Source organism: Eurypyga helias, unplaced genomic scaffold, assembly GCF_000690775.1.
Source record: "Eurypyga helias isolate BGI_N326 unplaced genomic scaffold, ASM69077v1 scaffold6808, whole genome shotgun sequence".
Classification (NCBI taxonomy): domain Eukaryota; kingdom Metazoa; phylum Chordata; class Aves; order Eurypygiformes; family Eurypygidae; genus Eurypyga; species Eurypyga helias.
This window is the reverse complement of record NW_010267468.1, coordinates 40720-56031: the sequence shown is the minus strand read 5'-3', so window position 1 is coordinate 56031 and position 15312 is coordinate 40720. Positions and strand designations below refer to the sequence as shown.

The 15312-nt window shown below is 48.6% G+C and overlaps 1 protein-coding gene across 3 annotated transcripts in view; it reads right to left on the bottom strand.

The window, feature by feature from the left end:
• The window catches only part of MEF2A (myocyte enhancer factor 2A), a 53196-nt gene that overhangs the window by 2103 nt on the left and 35781 nt on the right, over positions 1-15312 (bottom strand). For 2 of the 3 annotated variants that reach the window (XM_010157428.1, XM_010157427.1), the window contains exons 6-8: positions 10311-10501; positions 4964-5090; positions 206-332 (exon numbers count right to left, since the gene is read on the bottom strand). In XM_010157428.1, coding sequence (XP_010155730.1) covers positions 206-332; positions 4964-5090; positions 10311-10501 — 445 coding nt within the window. Of the gene's footprint in view, positions 1-205; positions 333-4963; positions 5091-8659; positions 8684-10310; positions 10502-15312 lie in introns of all 3 variants that reach the window. The other variant, XM_010157426.1, reaches the window with a different exon arrangement.

Below are 15312 nucleotides of genomic sequence, written 5' to 3'. Positions count from 1 at the left end.
CACGCCCGGCCGGCCGGAGCGCGGAGCCGACCCAGCACGGAACGCAAGTGAGTTTGCAGCCAGGAGGAGAACTCCAAAGGACAGAGCAGCCCCGGCACCGGCCGGCGAGAGCAGGAAACGGTCTCGTGCTCAGCGTTCCCCGGCGCGGCCTGTCCAGCACCAAGGGGCAGAAGCTCCCGCCCGGGGGCGCGTTCGGGGTACTTACACGAGAGAGCTGAGGGCTGCGGGAGCGAGATGGTGCTGTTGCCAGGCAGACACCTGCCCCAGGGACAGCATCCCCGGGGAGTTAAATCCCTGCAGGGCTGTCAGGTCTGCACTGGTCAAGGAGTAATCTGCCGGGGGAGAAACAGTACACAAGGCCGCGGTTTAGAGACTCGTGTGCATCTGCACCGACGCATACGCAGTCTGCACGTGAGAACGTGCACATGCCAGCGCACCACGCAAAGGCTTTCTGCCCAAAGTAACGGCAGGAGACCTGAAGTGGTCCAAAGGCGAAAATTCCGATGCCTGGGAGCAGCCCTTCTGCCTTCACAAGGAGCTTAACGGGAGATGAGCCCCCACGTGCCGGTTGGTTTCCGCGCTGCCACCAGCGCCTGTACGTCTCGCACGGCTCCCAAACTCACTTGTGCGCCTTCTGATGTGCCGCCCCTACGGCGGGACACCTGTTCGTGGTTCAGGTTTTAGTCTGTGCGGACATTTCAAAGTGACACCGAAGGGGAAGAATCCGCACCAGTCCTTACAAGGAACGGGGTTTCTTGCACCAGAGAGCCCCGCTGGTTCGGTTCTGGATGGGCAGCAGCAGTCACCCCGAGAGGCACATACCACCTCCACCCCGCGTCCCACCCCGACCAGGGTGACCGCGGGCCTTAGGGACGGCTCCGGGCACTCCGTCTCTGCCGTCCCGCTGTAACGCACCGCGTGCTCCCCCTCCCCGCTACAGCCTCACTGGTGACTCGTGTCTGGTTAAACCGGCGTCTCCGTAGCAAGGAGACAAAGGCAGCCCCTTTATTCCGAAGAAGAAATAAAACTGGTTAGAAATACAAGAGGAATGGGTAATACCTTCCTAACGACCGCTCCTGCCTGGCTGTCGCCCTGGGCGAGGCTCCGATGCTCAGCATTGCTCACACCGGGGAAGTGACTTTCACTTTATCACTCACCCTTTTCTTTCAGGTTTAAAAGCCACAAACACTTCTCTGCTTTTCATTACTTTGTAACTGAGCTGCCTCAAAACACCGTCTGGTCTCTGGAGGACCTGACGAGATGCTAGCAGCCGGACCCTTACGCTGCCAGCCCAAAGTTCTGTGCAAGTGGGGCTTGTGTTTCGCTTTGGTTTGGGTTTAGCCGTTCGTTTTTGGGGCTGGTTTCGTTTTGCTGGGTTTTTTTTGGTTTTATGTTGTTTTGGGCTTTTTTTTTTTTTTTGTACCATCCTAGAACGACCCCACCGTTACGATTTCTCTCTCCAGATAAGCTTCCGTGAAGCACCTCCCTGTTCCCACCCGCCCTGCGTGCACAACTCACAGGCTTTTAATGCCCTGCAAGGGCGGGAGAGCCCCGTGCCCGCAGGGTATGGTGCTCCTCCGAGAGGGATACGCAATCCCTGCGGGAATCTCCTGTGAGCCCCCGCTGCAGCCCAGCAGGTGAAGCCCCTTCAGCTGCCTTTCTGTTGGATTTCTTCTCAGCTGACGTTGGTCTGCGACTCCGAACGCCCCCACAAGGGTTTCTGCACAGATCCCGAGAGCCTTTCCCAGGCTGGTCACCCCAAAGCCCTTTGGCAAGAGGAAAATCAAACCCAACAGACCGACACAGCCCTGCGATGGGCAGGACACGCCCCCGACCTTCGGGGCAGCCAGGCCGCTGCCAGCGCTCCAGATGGATGTGCCGTTCCGTCGGGGAATTCTGCGAGAGCAGGCCTGAAGAAAGTAGTTACAGGAATCCAGTTTCCGTGCATTTCTGCTCTTTGCAATTACAGCCTTTGTGGTAACGGAGAATTAGCTGCTGGTTCTTTAGACGGGTGTGAGGAGGTGCTGTTGCGAAGCACTGCCCGCAGCGATCAGGACAGCGCGAGCGGCTGAGGCAGGATGGGAAGGGCGGCCGGACACCGCTCCTGCTGCGGCCCTGACGAGCACCTGAGACGTTTGTGCCTCTGCAGGGTACCCGACCCCAAGCCGGCAGCGGGATGCACGGCTAGGTGAGCCCTGCCCTTCACTGGTCTCTGTGGGGTCCGAGTGTTGTCTGAAATGCTCCGACTGTTCTAGAACAAGCGACTCCGTGTGTTCCGGCCCCTCCTCCGGTCACCTGTGGAAAGACTGCTTCTCCGGGAAAGCACATTCTAGAAAATGGTCTGTTTGTGCAAAGCTGATGTCCGGTGTTTTAATTAAGGATCTAAGAGCTGCATCTGTCCCTTCCAGCCCTGAAAAAAAGCCTTATAAATCCAGAAAAACAATTTAGGTACCTAAATTCTACGTTAGTCTGTGAAGTGCAGAACTCAAGTTGCCACCTAGGTGGTGCCTACCCTGAGAATACCCGGATGGCGATCTCCTTCCCACATCAAATTCCTTTTTGCAAATCCCCTGAAAGGCTCAACCTAACAAACAGTTTTGAAGTGTCTGACAAACACCGGAGGCTGAAAGCTTTTCACCAATCACTGCGTTATCGAAGGAAACGGGCTGGTTTTGTAAACCCTATCGCAGTGGTCGCTTGTCTCTGCGGAGACCTGGACTGCAGCCCCTCGCATCCTCCCGACGGCTCAGCCGCCAGCTTCTGGGTTATCCCGGAGGAGGGACGGACAGCACCGCGTCCCCAAGCGTCGGGCTGCACGGGAGAAGGGAGGGATTTCGGCAGGGGACAGGAAGACTCGGCGTGGGTCTTCGGAGCAGGGACACCGCTCCTTGCTCGCTCGAAGCAGCCGCTGAATGCGCTGTTATAAACCACTGCTGGGGCACGTATCCAACCGAGATCTGGATGTCCAGCAGATCCAGAGTTGAGCTTATAATCCAAAGCAAGTCACGGAGCACAATCCTCCCCTCCGCTCATTACCCTGTTACTGCAACCCCATCCTCTCCTTCCTCCAGATCTTCAGGCTTTGTCCCCCTCAGGGTGGCGATTATTTGCACAAACGTTCAGCTACTTCCTTGGATGCTGCCGCAGGGTAACTATTCCCAGTCCCTCCCCAGGGGCAGACTCCTGCACGGGCAGCACCACCCCAGTTAAGAAGCCCATCAGCGCAGACAGGTACAAGTGCAGAAGGACTGCGGCCTGTGGCTGGGAGATGGATGGCTCCGAGTCTACAGCAAACGCCTAGTGCTGGCTTTCAGAGCTCAAAAAAGTGGAGAAAACGTACAAAATGACCCCTCTTTCATGGGGAAAATGATTATGAACAGGTGGCTACTCTGTTCTGTCTTCCAACACTACAGACTCCTGACGGCACCCCTCCTTGCAGAAAACAAAATGACAAAGCCTCTGCATCACTCCGTTTTAGCCATCTTCTACAAACCCTGAGGGTGTTTCTGCGTTTGTCCCACCCTCTGCACCGGAGTCGGCACATCAGGTCACTGACAGAAGAGCAGCGCTGCATTTTTTACCCTTTCTTAAATGTATCACCCCAGAGGCACCGACTGGTGCTGGGCTCCGCTTCGGGGAGCAGCTTCGGAGCCGAAACACGCTGGGGCTGAGGCTGGGGCAGCTCCTGTTCTCAGAGAAGCCACCCCTGCAGCACGCGCGTCCCCGCCACAACCTGACCGTGCCACGTACACCCAACGCCACCTCCGCAAGGAAAAGCGGTTTATTCCTTCCCAGCACGCTCTCCGCTGCCTCCTCCGGGTTGCTGAGCATCCCATGCTCCCCTGCTGCTGGTGTAGGATGATACAGGCTGAGGGCAGAGATGCTGCTGGGGAACCTCCTCTGCTGGAGACCGGGATCTTCCTAACTTCCCAGGAAGAAGAATGCTCTCAGCCCCTTCTGCCTAGCCAGGGTCCATCGGCTACGTGTAGCTCTGTGCCCCAGAGCCATCGCTGCGGGACGGCAGAGCAGCCTAAGCACTGCCAATGCAGTGGTGCCCCATTCAGAAATTCCCGTTTGAACAAATGACAGCACTCAGATGCAAATGCCTTAAACTAGACTTCATCTAAACAGAACAGCAACTGGGGAACTGCCTTTGTTTTCCTTTTTGGCTTTAACCAAGAGCTACGTTAGCGCTGACGTACAAAATTCATCGACACTGCTCTGCGCTGTGCAACTGAAAATCCAGCTGTGCACCCCAGACGGACAGCAGGCCGCCCCACGCCATCACGGCTGCAGCCTTCGAGGGACCATCACAAGAACAACTCCCTGCTTACACACGGGCCTGTAACACAACGAACCTGAGACTGAGGGCGGAATTCTCCCTCTGGTCTGGAGACGGCGTAGGAAGCACCACATCACAAACTCCTTTCCCAACCAGCAACCAACGAGCACTTACAGTACCAAACTCCCTGCATCACGCCCATCTCGGATGGAAAGTGGTTTCAAGGTCCTTCCGGTAACGGCGACCCACCGCGGCGGAACGCCGCTCTTGACGGAACACTGAAGAGAGCCGGCCCGATCCCAGCTGGGCTTCTCCTGTAAATCCAAAGCCCCGCGGGACGCGATTCCTTCCTGCTGCTGGAACTGAGCGGGGCAGAACCGAGGGGACAGCACGCTCCGAAGTACCAACCACGGCCTAAACGGGAGGCGTTTCAGCGTGGGATGGCGAGCGGGACTGCGGCTGCCAGGAGCAGCGCGGCACGTCTCTGCGCAACCTGACTGAAAGCTTCTTCCTGACCTAAGTCTCAACACTGACACATTTTTCAAGCTAAAGGCTCGTTTTTGATGAGTCAGCCTTCGTTTCAACGGAGAGTAAAGCGTCACAGGAATGCTAATTTTCTGGGCTCCCGAGTCACAAGAGCCTGGCAGCTCTGAGAAACGGCTGTGTACGAACAAGGCTTACCAGTGTTGTAGGCGGTCGGCATGGCCGAATACACCAATCCCTGCGGCGGCAAGCTCGGAGTCGTCACAGACACCACAGGGGTAGCGAGAGGCTGTGTAGACTGAGAACTACTTATCCTTTGGGTATTCTACAAAGGATTAAAAATAACATGTCTTGTGATATCAGCTAGAACAAGGGAAATCATGTGCGAACATAAAAGCAGCGTTCGATTAAAAGGTGTTTCTGTGCTCTGGTTCTTAGTCACCAATACACCCTTTTTGTCAGCGCCCATTTTCTCAACAAACCGCACGTTTCAAGACTCAACCAAAACGATCTTGGACAAACTCGAATGAAAGCGTAACGAAGGCTTGCCGATCGGCTTCCCGTGCATGCAGATTTCTGCAGCGTCAGAGTCGTAGGCCATAAAAAGAAACACAAATTCTTCGGGACAGACACAATTCTCAGAAGTTCTTAAGTGATTTAAGAGGTTTTGGTCTTATTTTTCTGAAGTGCAGATGCTGCGGTGCAGTTCCACCAGAAAATTCCCCCATTTCCCAGCTGTTTATCCGATTTTCAAAACTGTAGCTGCCCGTTTTGACACGGAGCTGACTACGCCTGTCCTGAAAGGAGCAGAGAGACCTGCATCTGTGTGGGTACGGCCTCGGCGATGAAACGATCTACCTGCTCCCACGGTTCCTGAGGAACTGGGAGTGGAGTTGCTACGGTGCAGGGGTGTCTCAAATCGAATGACACTGGAGTTCACAGAGCAACTGTGCTTTTTGATGGGAAAACCAGCTAAACCACACTGTCTCAGACCATCCGAGCTAACTGCGGGCACGACGTGGCTCTGTAACAGCACTCCGTCCGGCCCGTAGCCCGGAATGAACACCTGGGGCACACACATCACCCCAATTAAGCTCTTCAGCCAAATCTGCTGGTTAGTGAACCTGGTACCAAACGCTGCGGTGAACGCCAGCGGACAGCACGCCGCTCTGACACAGAGCGGACAGCTCCTCACGGGGGAAACTCTGAATCTCCTTCAAAATATGTCGTTCAACGTCATTTAGCCATTCCAGATGCTGTCAACAACAGGAAATGCTACTTTTTAAGAAAAAACCCCAATAGACACAGAGTTTTGTGTACAAAGTTGTAAAAATACTGCAAGTAGTAGAAGTCTCTCCACCCTCTATCTCTACACTCTTACAGAACCAATGTCCTGTTAAGGGAGCTGGATTTGACTGGTGAAAACCCAGTTTTAAAGCAAGCTTCCCTCTACCTCTGAAACAGCATTTGCTATAGAAGTAGCAGTTTTTCGTCTCCCTGGTAGAGTTCCATAAGCTTTAGTGGATTCAAGCTACTACTACCTTTTCCTGACCTCCGAGGTACACAAGTATTTCGGTATCCGCAGAGCGCTCTTCTTGCCCACCGCGAGCAGTGTTAAACACGCACCATTCCCTCCGTAACAACGCAACGAGCAGGTGCAGGAACATGGCTCTGTTCCATCCGGAGCTTCAACTTCAGCTGATGAGTTGAGGGCTATAGACCCCGGGCTCGTGTCTCCCCCACGTGAACAGAGTTGTGTACCACCGCTACCAGATTAAAACCAGCGGCAACCTTCCGCCGGCTCCCAGCTTCCCTTCTGTCTGGCTGCTGCCAAATCCCACCTTTCAGCCTCCTGAGAATCCGGAGGCTCTTCGGCATTTGTTCAGCAGATGCGCCCCCTCTGCTCCAGCGCTCCCGGATTTCAAAGCCTTAAGTCACAGCGCACATCCCGCTGATTTTGGGTGTCCTTTACCCCTTTAAATCACTTAGGCACTTCTGAAAATCTCTGCTAGACCAAGTTCATCTGGCATAAAGATGCGTTATTAGAGCAGATTTTGTGTGTCTGTCAGGAATTGACCTTTTTCCAAAGCCTTCTTGGATGGCAGCCTATAAAGTTGGGATTACTGTAATGGAAAAGTTAGGAGTGTACTGGGAAACAGTCCAGACCAACGGATTTCCCCACGGGATTGTGTTTTTTTTTGAGGTTTTGTTTTTTTTTTTTGAGTGGCTAATAAAGGTGGTTTTTCTGAGACAACTAATTTCTGATTATAATTCCTGAACACCATTCCAAGACATTAAGAAATATTCAGATGTGTCTCCTGCTTGTTTAGCACGGAGATTCAGCCAAAGATTCAGGGCAAATGTCAAGGGGTTTTTATTATTCCTAAACTGGTGCAGTAGCAGGAGGAATTCAATGTGTTTGTTTCACACTGTGCTACCGCTGCTATCCGGGTTTCGTATCCAGTGCTGAGTTCCAACCACACAGAACAAGTGTCCACGGACACGATCCGCAACTGCTTTCCAGCACTGGAATTCGCACCAAGGATCGGCGTAAGAGACGTGAGGCTGCAGGTTTGCTTCACGTCCCTTCACCGCCCCGGAGGAAGCCACCACGACGTTTTCTTTGGGTGAGCTCTCCTCCCCCGACAGACGACCGGGGTTAAAGCCACTAGATGGCCCACGCTCCATGCGGGATCCATAAACCATCAGCCGTCCTGCTATTCCCTATTGAGGGCTGGGAGGAATCCCACGCTCCAAGGGCTTTTGCGTTCATCCCCAGTGCAACGGGCGGGTTAGTGTTGGATTAGGGCTTTATTCCTTGCACTGGAAAGCAGACGGATCTCTATAAAGGGGAGAAGAAGGTGCGTGCCAGCTGTTTAACAAGTCATTCCAGTAACCCCACAAACTGCAGTACTGACTTCCAAAAATCATTCCCCCTTATTTCGGTAAATCTATTGCTCACATTGAAGGTAAAAATCAACCAACAGCATGCATTCATCAAGAAACTTATCTAAATCACTACATTTTTCATGCTTTCATGCAATTAGAGCCTCATCCTAGCAACAGGTCCATGTTCCAAACCAGATCAAGGAATGCAATAGGGGGGTTTCTTCATCCTTACAATCGCACCCTGATGCGGCATCTTCTGCGTGGTTTGTGCTAAACCATTTGCAGATTGCTCTAAAAACAGGAATTATTTTAGCCTTACGTTGTTTTCCAGAGAGAATGCCAAACGTTAAAACCTTTTGGAAAAAAAAAAAAATAGAAAAAACACCCCCAATCCCCAGAGTTTCCTCTCAAAAGCAGAATATCTTTCCGCTGGAAAAAAGGTAGAATCGTTCATTTGCAATTCTCGGTTCCTTTTGGTAAACAGGGAACACCCCTGTGGTTTGATAATCTCACGCAGGATGAAATAATTCTAAGCCCCAAGAAGGTGACCTCACCAGCAGTGATGTAATCTCCTTGCAAACAAGAGACGTACCACAAGGCTCGCGTCCCAGTCTGAGCAACTTCGGAGTGAAGCCACCTTCTAAAAATATTCCGGTAATTTTGGGGATGATAAGCAGTTATTTATATTTTCTCAGAAGCCAGTAAATACCCTACACACATGGACAGTTACTCTGTAAGGCTCTTTTCCAATGTTCCCTCCAAGAAAAACAAGTATTTTCAGGAGACAAACCCCAGAAGTTTACGGATGGCAAGGCTAGACTTTGGATGTGTTTTCAACTTGAATCGGTCGGGGTTTTGGGTTTGATAAAACAAACGTATTTTTGTCTGCTACCAAGGGAACACTGGAATTATTTAAAATATGTAATGGAACTACAGTTAAAAAGCTGTAGTAAAAGACATATTCAGCATCTTGCTCTCTCTCATCAAACAGTAGCCCAAACTCACCAACTCCAATTCATCCTCCTCCGACTGTACTCGGCAAACAAGAGGGATAACACAGTTACTAAAAATAGCATTGCTTTCAAAAATGAAAGAAAAAGTCACATTTGTGCTTCAGGTTCTTTATTTAATTAATAATGTGAATCTGCCACCTGATTCTGTAAATAATACTACGAGGATGCACAATAATTTACGTAATTCAGGTCAATTAAAAAACACCGTACTGAAAGAACACGCGCTTTGGCAGAATCAGTGCAGAAAGAGCTTAGTAAAAACAAGGACAGAGCTACACACTGACAACACGCAGATAGGGAGCACAGCAGCCTCTGGCTGGACAGACCCAATAAACATCCAGCTCAGGAGCAAAATATTTTCCCCACACAACCATCGGATCGTCCCTGCACCTCTACATGGAGATCTCTTTCCAGCGTTCTCAGAACGACTGACAAAACCTGAACTGAGTATTAAGCTGTTCTTAACACAGCAGTAACTAGGTACAGTATGCTACTGCCTCTAGAACAACTGCATAAACAAGACCCTCTGCTTATATCTATTTCTGATTAATTTAAAAGCGTCATTTTCACTGTAATACTCAGCCCGTCTATTTCCTGTGTCTTCTACACTTCAGCATTCCTAGAAAAACCTGACACTTCAAGAATCATTACACTGAGGATAATTATAGCTTTTGTTACTTGGATTAATTTTGTGTTATTCATCACAACACCAGTTACAAGCACTTGTGGCATTTAAAAACAAATAAGCATTACAGAGAGTGTTTGTACTTCTTATATCCTGCTCCCCTTGGTTATGGTTCATTCTTCCATGAAGAATGAACAGAGAATGTACACACCGGCGTTTCAAATTTCTACCTGACAGTGAAGGGACTCAGACCAAAGGATCTGGCCAACCAAATTAAAGGGGGAAAAAAAAAAGAGTAGCTTTTCCTGAAAGACCTGTTCTGGTCTCCATGCTGTGATTGCCTCACGCCTGACGCAGAACGCGTGTGCTATTCCAAATCTAGGCCGAACAAACATTGCTGCCGACATGCCAGACTGCACAGTAGTTTTGAAAAGGGCACCAATAGGGACTGAGCCTGACCCTCTCTGCTCTTTGATGCCTCCGCTGAAAAGACGACACCCGCCGCGGGACACACGCGGCTGCGTTCCTGCACACCACATCAGACAAGCACTTCCCTCAGACCATCGTTACCGCTGAAGCTACGTTTTACATCCCACAGCCATTACGACCCAGGAAAAACAGGTACAAAGCATGCTTTAGGGCATGTTAATACAGTCCACATCACCAATAAGATCACAGCCATTCCTCCAGGGAAGACTACGCAACCCTTTTTAAAACCCACATCCTCCAAACCAACAGGGTGCTCGGTACCAAGTCAGCGGGATGTCAGACCAGAACAACATCCCCGTCTGTGCTCCAGGATTGCACTCAACTGCACTGAGGTCAGACTGCTACTCTGCACTTAAAAATCCTTCCAGATTTAACTTCTCCCAGGGTAACAACTTAGATTTTCATGGGTGAAATTTCAGAACACCAACACCTTCCTATCGCTATGGTAACCGCACCAGACAGTTTCTCCCCGTGCATACGGACAAAACATTTTCACAAAGCCAGTCACAGAACAAACGTTTGAACTTACCAGTGGTGGCATCATACCCTTGCTGGAGGGAGGGATGACAACACGGAGGTCGGGTTTGCGACTGTTCATTCCAAGATTACCTCCTCCAGGTGGAGGCGGAGACTTTGTAGGCATGACTTTGCCTAAGCCATTCCCACCACCAGTAGTTCCCAGTAGACTTGGTGAAGCTCGGGAATTCACAAACCCATTTCCTGAGGAAGGACAAACACAGGTAGGTGAGGCTGAAGAGAAGCAGCAATGCCAAACTTGGGTGCAGGTGTACAAATTAGGAAACGCGTGTTTTGTAAAACGTGCGATAACGAGCTCGCGAGAGGCGCAGTACCAAGTAACTGAGCCAACAAAACCCACCGTCACCAGTAGATCAATACGCAACGGTAGTGTCACCGCAAGGACACGCGGTGGCAGCTGAACGGCTGAGAAGAGCACACTGCCAAAGAACTACTTCTAATGACATCTGCTGTGCTTTTTTTTTTGCCCTTTGAAGTTCCTCCAGGCTGAGCCTGCAGAAAAGCCTGTGCTTTTGCACAACCCCGCTTCATCCCCACCCCCCCGGAGCATGCGCTATGCTGAATTGCTGCCTGCGAGACTAAAAAAATCAGCTCTTACAGCCTCTCTTTATGAAATGTATTATTCTTCTGGTATCTTCAAGATCTGCAGGGCTGCAGCATCTGTTCTCTAATAATGTTCGTTTCAGCCTCACAAATACACATGGTCTGATTTAGCAACAACGAGGGGAACAAATCCTTTCCCTTCACATTCATTCCAAGCTCTGCACACAGACATCCACGTCACTTATTTGCACCAGTCTTTCTCCACCTTCCTCCCCATACTCATTCTGAGTAGACTGAGACAAGCCAAAGCCGACAGATCCTGGCTTCAGCACCGAAACCTCCAAAAGCCAAAAGAATGTGCCCCAGGGACAGGCCTGAGCTCACACTCCAACCGCATCAGCGCACAGTAAGACACGTGCCCAGCACCCTCCTTACCTGCACTGACAAAACCACCAATCGTGTCAACCAACGTATGCTTCTCAGAGAAAAAAAAAAAAAGCCACATTCCAATGATTTTATCGTATTTATAGCGACTATTCCCAAAATACACACAACTTATTCAGCAGCAAACAAAAATAAATGGTTAAGCGAGGGGAATTTCACAACGGGGAACCCTACGGTTCACACTACAGCACTTGTGTGTGTCTAAATAAATACAATTCGTGGTAAGATTATGTTTACACTCACACTGCAGTTCTGAAAGCAGCCTTTATCTCACAATTCAGGGAAAAAGCCCTTACACAAAGCTCACTGTGTGGGAAATTCTCTTCTAATAGCCTGTAGCGCCATAAGGGCATGAATTTTATATTATTATTCCAATTGGAATAGGCCCCTATGCCCAATCCAATTTTATTACATTAAATACATATTAATCTAAAAGCAATTAAAATAAGAAAGTTGTCAGTGTCACACTCCACCTTCTTCAGCAAAACTTTAAAGCCTTTACAACGAGATGTATCCAACCCTTCAGGAAGGTGACTGATGTTGAGGTCCTGGGTGTCAATTCCCCAGGATGCTCGAACGAGGGAGCCCCCTCCGCTACCCCTGACCCGTGGTACATGGGAGGGGGGGCAGCTGCCCAATGCGGCCCTCACGCCCCCGCCACACGCGGAACCCTACACGCTGCGTTAACTTCGAAACGGGAGCAGCGTGGGTAGCGGAAGACTTCTAACAAGAGCCTGGTGCTGTCTACTGAGCTTTGCAACGGTCCTTTGGAGACACGACTTACTCTTAAGTATTTTGAAAGAGAAAAATCGCGAGTAGGTAGAACCTTCCTGGAATTTCCAACCACAGCAGTCTTGTTCGCATATCCACGAGCAGTAAATTCACCACTTTAAAGCCAGGATTTCAAATTCCGGATTTACTTTCCTTGTGGATTTCCTACTGTGCCAAAAGCCTGACCACACATGGATGATCTGATACGCCCCTCGAGTTTTCCAAGGTTAACAGAGCAAGGAGGAGTGAGTCTAATTTAGTACTTTCCCGAAGCATTTGTATGGGAGGTGTGGGAATATGCTGTCTGAGAAATCTACCTTTTAACTCAGAAGTTACTGGGGAAAGGGGGAACAGAGACAGCAGAAAGAAGGAAATGCTATTTATGGCAGCATTCTGCCTTCTGTATTAAAAACTGCAGCAAAAAGTCATTTAGTGATTAAACCATCCACATTCCTCAGCAGAAAACAGCAGGATTCATTGGGATGCTTCTAGGTTAGTGATAAAATATAGTTGAAGTGGCCGAAAAGTTGGCCTGGAGCTGAGAATACACACTAGAGCCAAGTATCCAGCCACAGCTAGGTCCCATAGAAAACCGACGAGAAATTCAGTTCCATGCTGCCCCTAAGGTTCCCCAATCTGTGAGACAGTTTTCACAGAACCATATTTTGTTAAATACAGTTATGCATCAACACCTATCCATTACTAACGAGTGTAAACATCAGTTATGGACAGCCTACACAGCATCAGACTCCAAGAGAGATCTTGCATAAGGGAGAGCGTGAAACTTAAGTGGATTTGGAAACAGATGTGAGGGAGGAAAAATTATTAGACAATAGCATAATTTTCACCAAATTATATTTAAAAAAATGGTTTCAGTATTTTCCATTTTCAGCAAAAATGCCAGAACATTTAAATTCTTACCGTTATAAAAAAGCCTGGGCTTTAATGTAATAATAAATAGGGATTTATCACTCACATGGCTGTCAATTTTACCTTTTGAAAGCCAAAGTGGCAGTGCTCCGAGCTGAATTTAAGCTTCAGAACAATAACACTCTGTATAAACAATGGAGTTCTGTACAGCATTTCAGTCTATCCTATGATCCCATTTCCTGTCCTCTTGTTTGCAAGTATTTCGGTAGCTCGTGTGTTAAATCTGGACAGTGTCTTTCTCCCACACCCAATACAGTCATTTCCTGCAGCCCTTATTACAAGGCTCTGCCAACCCTTCTGAAATATTTCATGCTTTTAGTGGTGCTGTCAAACCCAGCAAACTCCCTGCCACTGCCTTCTCTGCACAGCATCATTCGGCAGCAGGGCAGGGTCCGAGCACTTGTTCTGACAAAAGGCCCAGCGTCTCTAAAAAGGAGTGTTTAGAAAAAAAATATATTAAGAATGGGAGAAACAAAGCATCACAAGTGCGCAATGCTACGGTTATTAACCCAAGAGCTATAAACAGTGTGCACTGAACATTTAGCAAACACTGGAGTATCTGTATCGATTATCTGAAGAATCATATGGCTGGGGCTGCAGTAAGATTGTAGAATATTCATTTTTAATATGAAACCTAAAGCCTTTTTTCCTGTTAATAATCTAATAAGAAAATCAAATTACAAGTTAAGGGTGAAAGGATAACTAAAAGCATGGTATTTCTTAGAGTAAGGTCAGGAGCCAGAAAAAGATAATGATTACAGGATGATGCAATGATACGGCAGTTTGCCAAACTGAGGCTTTAATAACTCCATGAATTCTACTTACTACTTTGTGTAATACAGAAATGGTATCTACCCCACCCACTACAGAGCTTCTCCAAAGTCAATTACTTTATGTTTAAAAATACAACAAACTGAAAAATGGAGACAATCCTACAAAAGTGTAAAATAAGACTACAGTTTTTACTTCCATCAGAACAGTTTTATTTAATTCTTTAACGCAGACTGTGAAAGCATGTCCGAAACACCCCTTTGGAAAGCAGACACCAGTGTGAAGATGATAAGCTCTCACTTCTATGAATCAATATAATCAGACTTGGTGATAACAAGCACTGCCAGCGTACGTTAGCCTGCTTCTTGAAAAGTAAACGTTTTCTGACTGAACAAGTAACATCTTTTCTGACACTAAATGTTAAACCCCACCCATTAACAACTGCATATTCTGCCTTCAGAAACGTAATACAGCTTAATCTCATTCACTGTCCTGCAGCCCACGACGTAGCATTCAATTACACGTACTTCACCATCTAAATCGCATCAGCTGAAACAATGAACACACGCGGCTGGACAGTACCCCACGTACTTGTTACTACTCAGGGAGTAACTGACAGTCACTGATGCCATTAATCTCTTTTTGTGCTTCACCTTTGGAGAAACTGAAATTAGACACAGTTTTGGAAAATAATTGTGGGGGAGCAGCTAAGTAGTGTAAGATTAAGGAAAGATAAGAAAGGTGGTAAATAAGTATTTATGCCTCAAATAGCTCATCATACAACCCAATCAGTGTCACAGAATTAGAAGTAAACTGGAAATCGTGTTTGCATAAGCCATCGAGTCACGCTGCATCTAGAAGACCAGGTACAATCTACGGCAGAAAAACATTTTCATGCAGGACCTTGTGGTGGGGGGAGGGTGACAAGTAAGTAGTAATGGCATGTGCATTCGTTGCTCAATTTCTTTACCTTTGAGAGCTTTAAGTGGAAATTAAAAGAAAACCAAGACACTACCAAACAAAAAACCCGACACACACCAAACCAGCGTATGTTGTTCACACCACTTTCAGCTTTGTACAGAAATCACAGCTGATTCTACGTGGTTTCAAAAGAGCCTAAGTTCCTGCTAGTGCTAGAAAGAGTTTACCCTTCAACAACTTCTTCCTTGGAGAAGGGTGAAGAGCTGCCTGGTTATTTACCTGCCTAATCTTAAAGGGCAAAGCAAGGCAAAACGTTACGCCAACACTACTGACATCACAGAGCAAGGACCTTCGTCCACTGCATGTGGCAACATCAAACCCCTTTCAAGAGCAGCTAGAAGTGAGGAGCTCCGTCTAGTGAAACACTACCCGTGGCAGATCCTGCCCGTCACACTGAAGAGACGGTACAGCAGACTAGAAATACCACCAGCCACACTTAACGTTTGGGATTTTTAAGCTGCTTTCTTAAGGTGGTTGTCTGCAACAAGAGTGCCAAGTTTTTAGCTGATGCAGTTGACACAGGCTGGTGAGTTTGAGAGTCGGGGTGGAGGGAG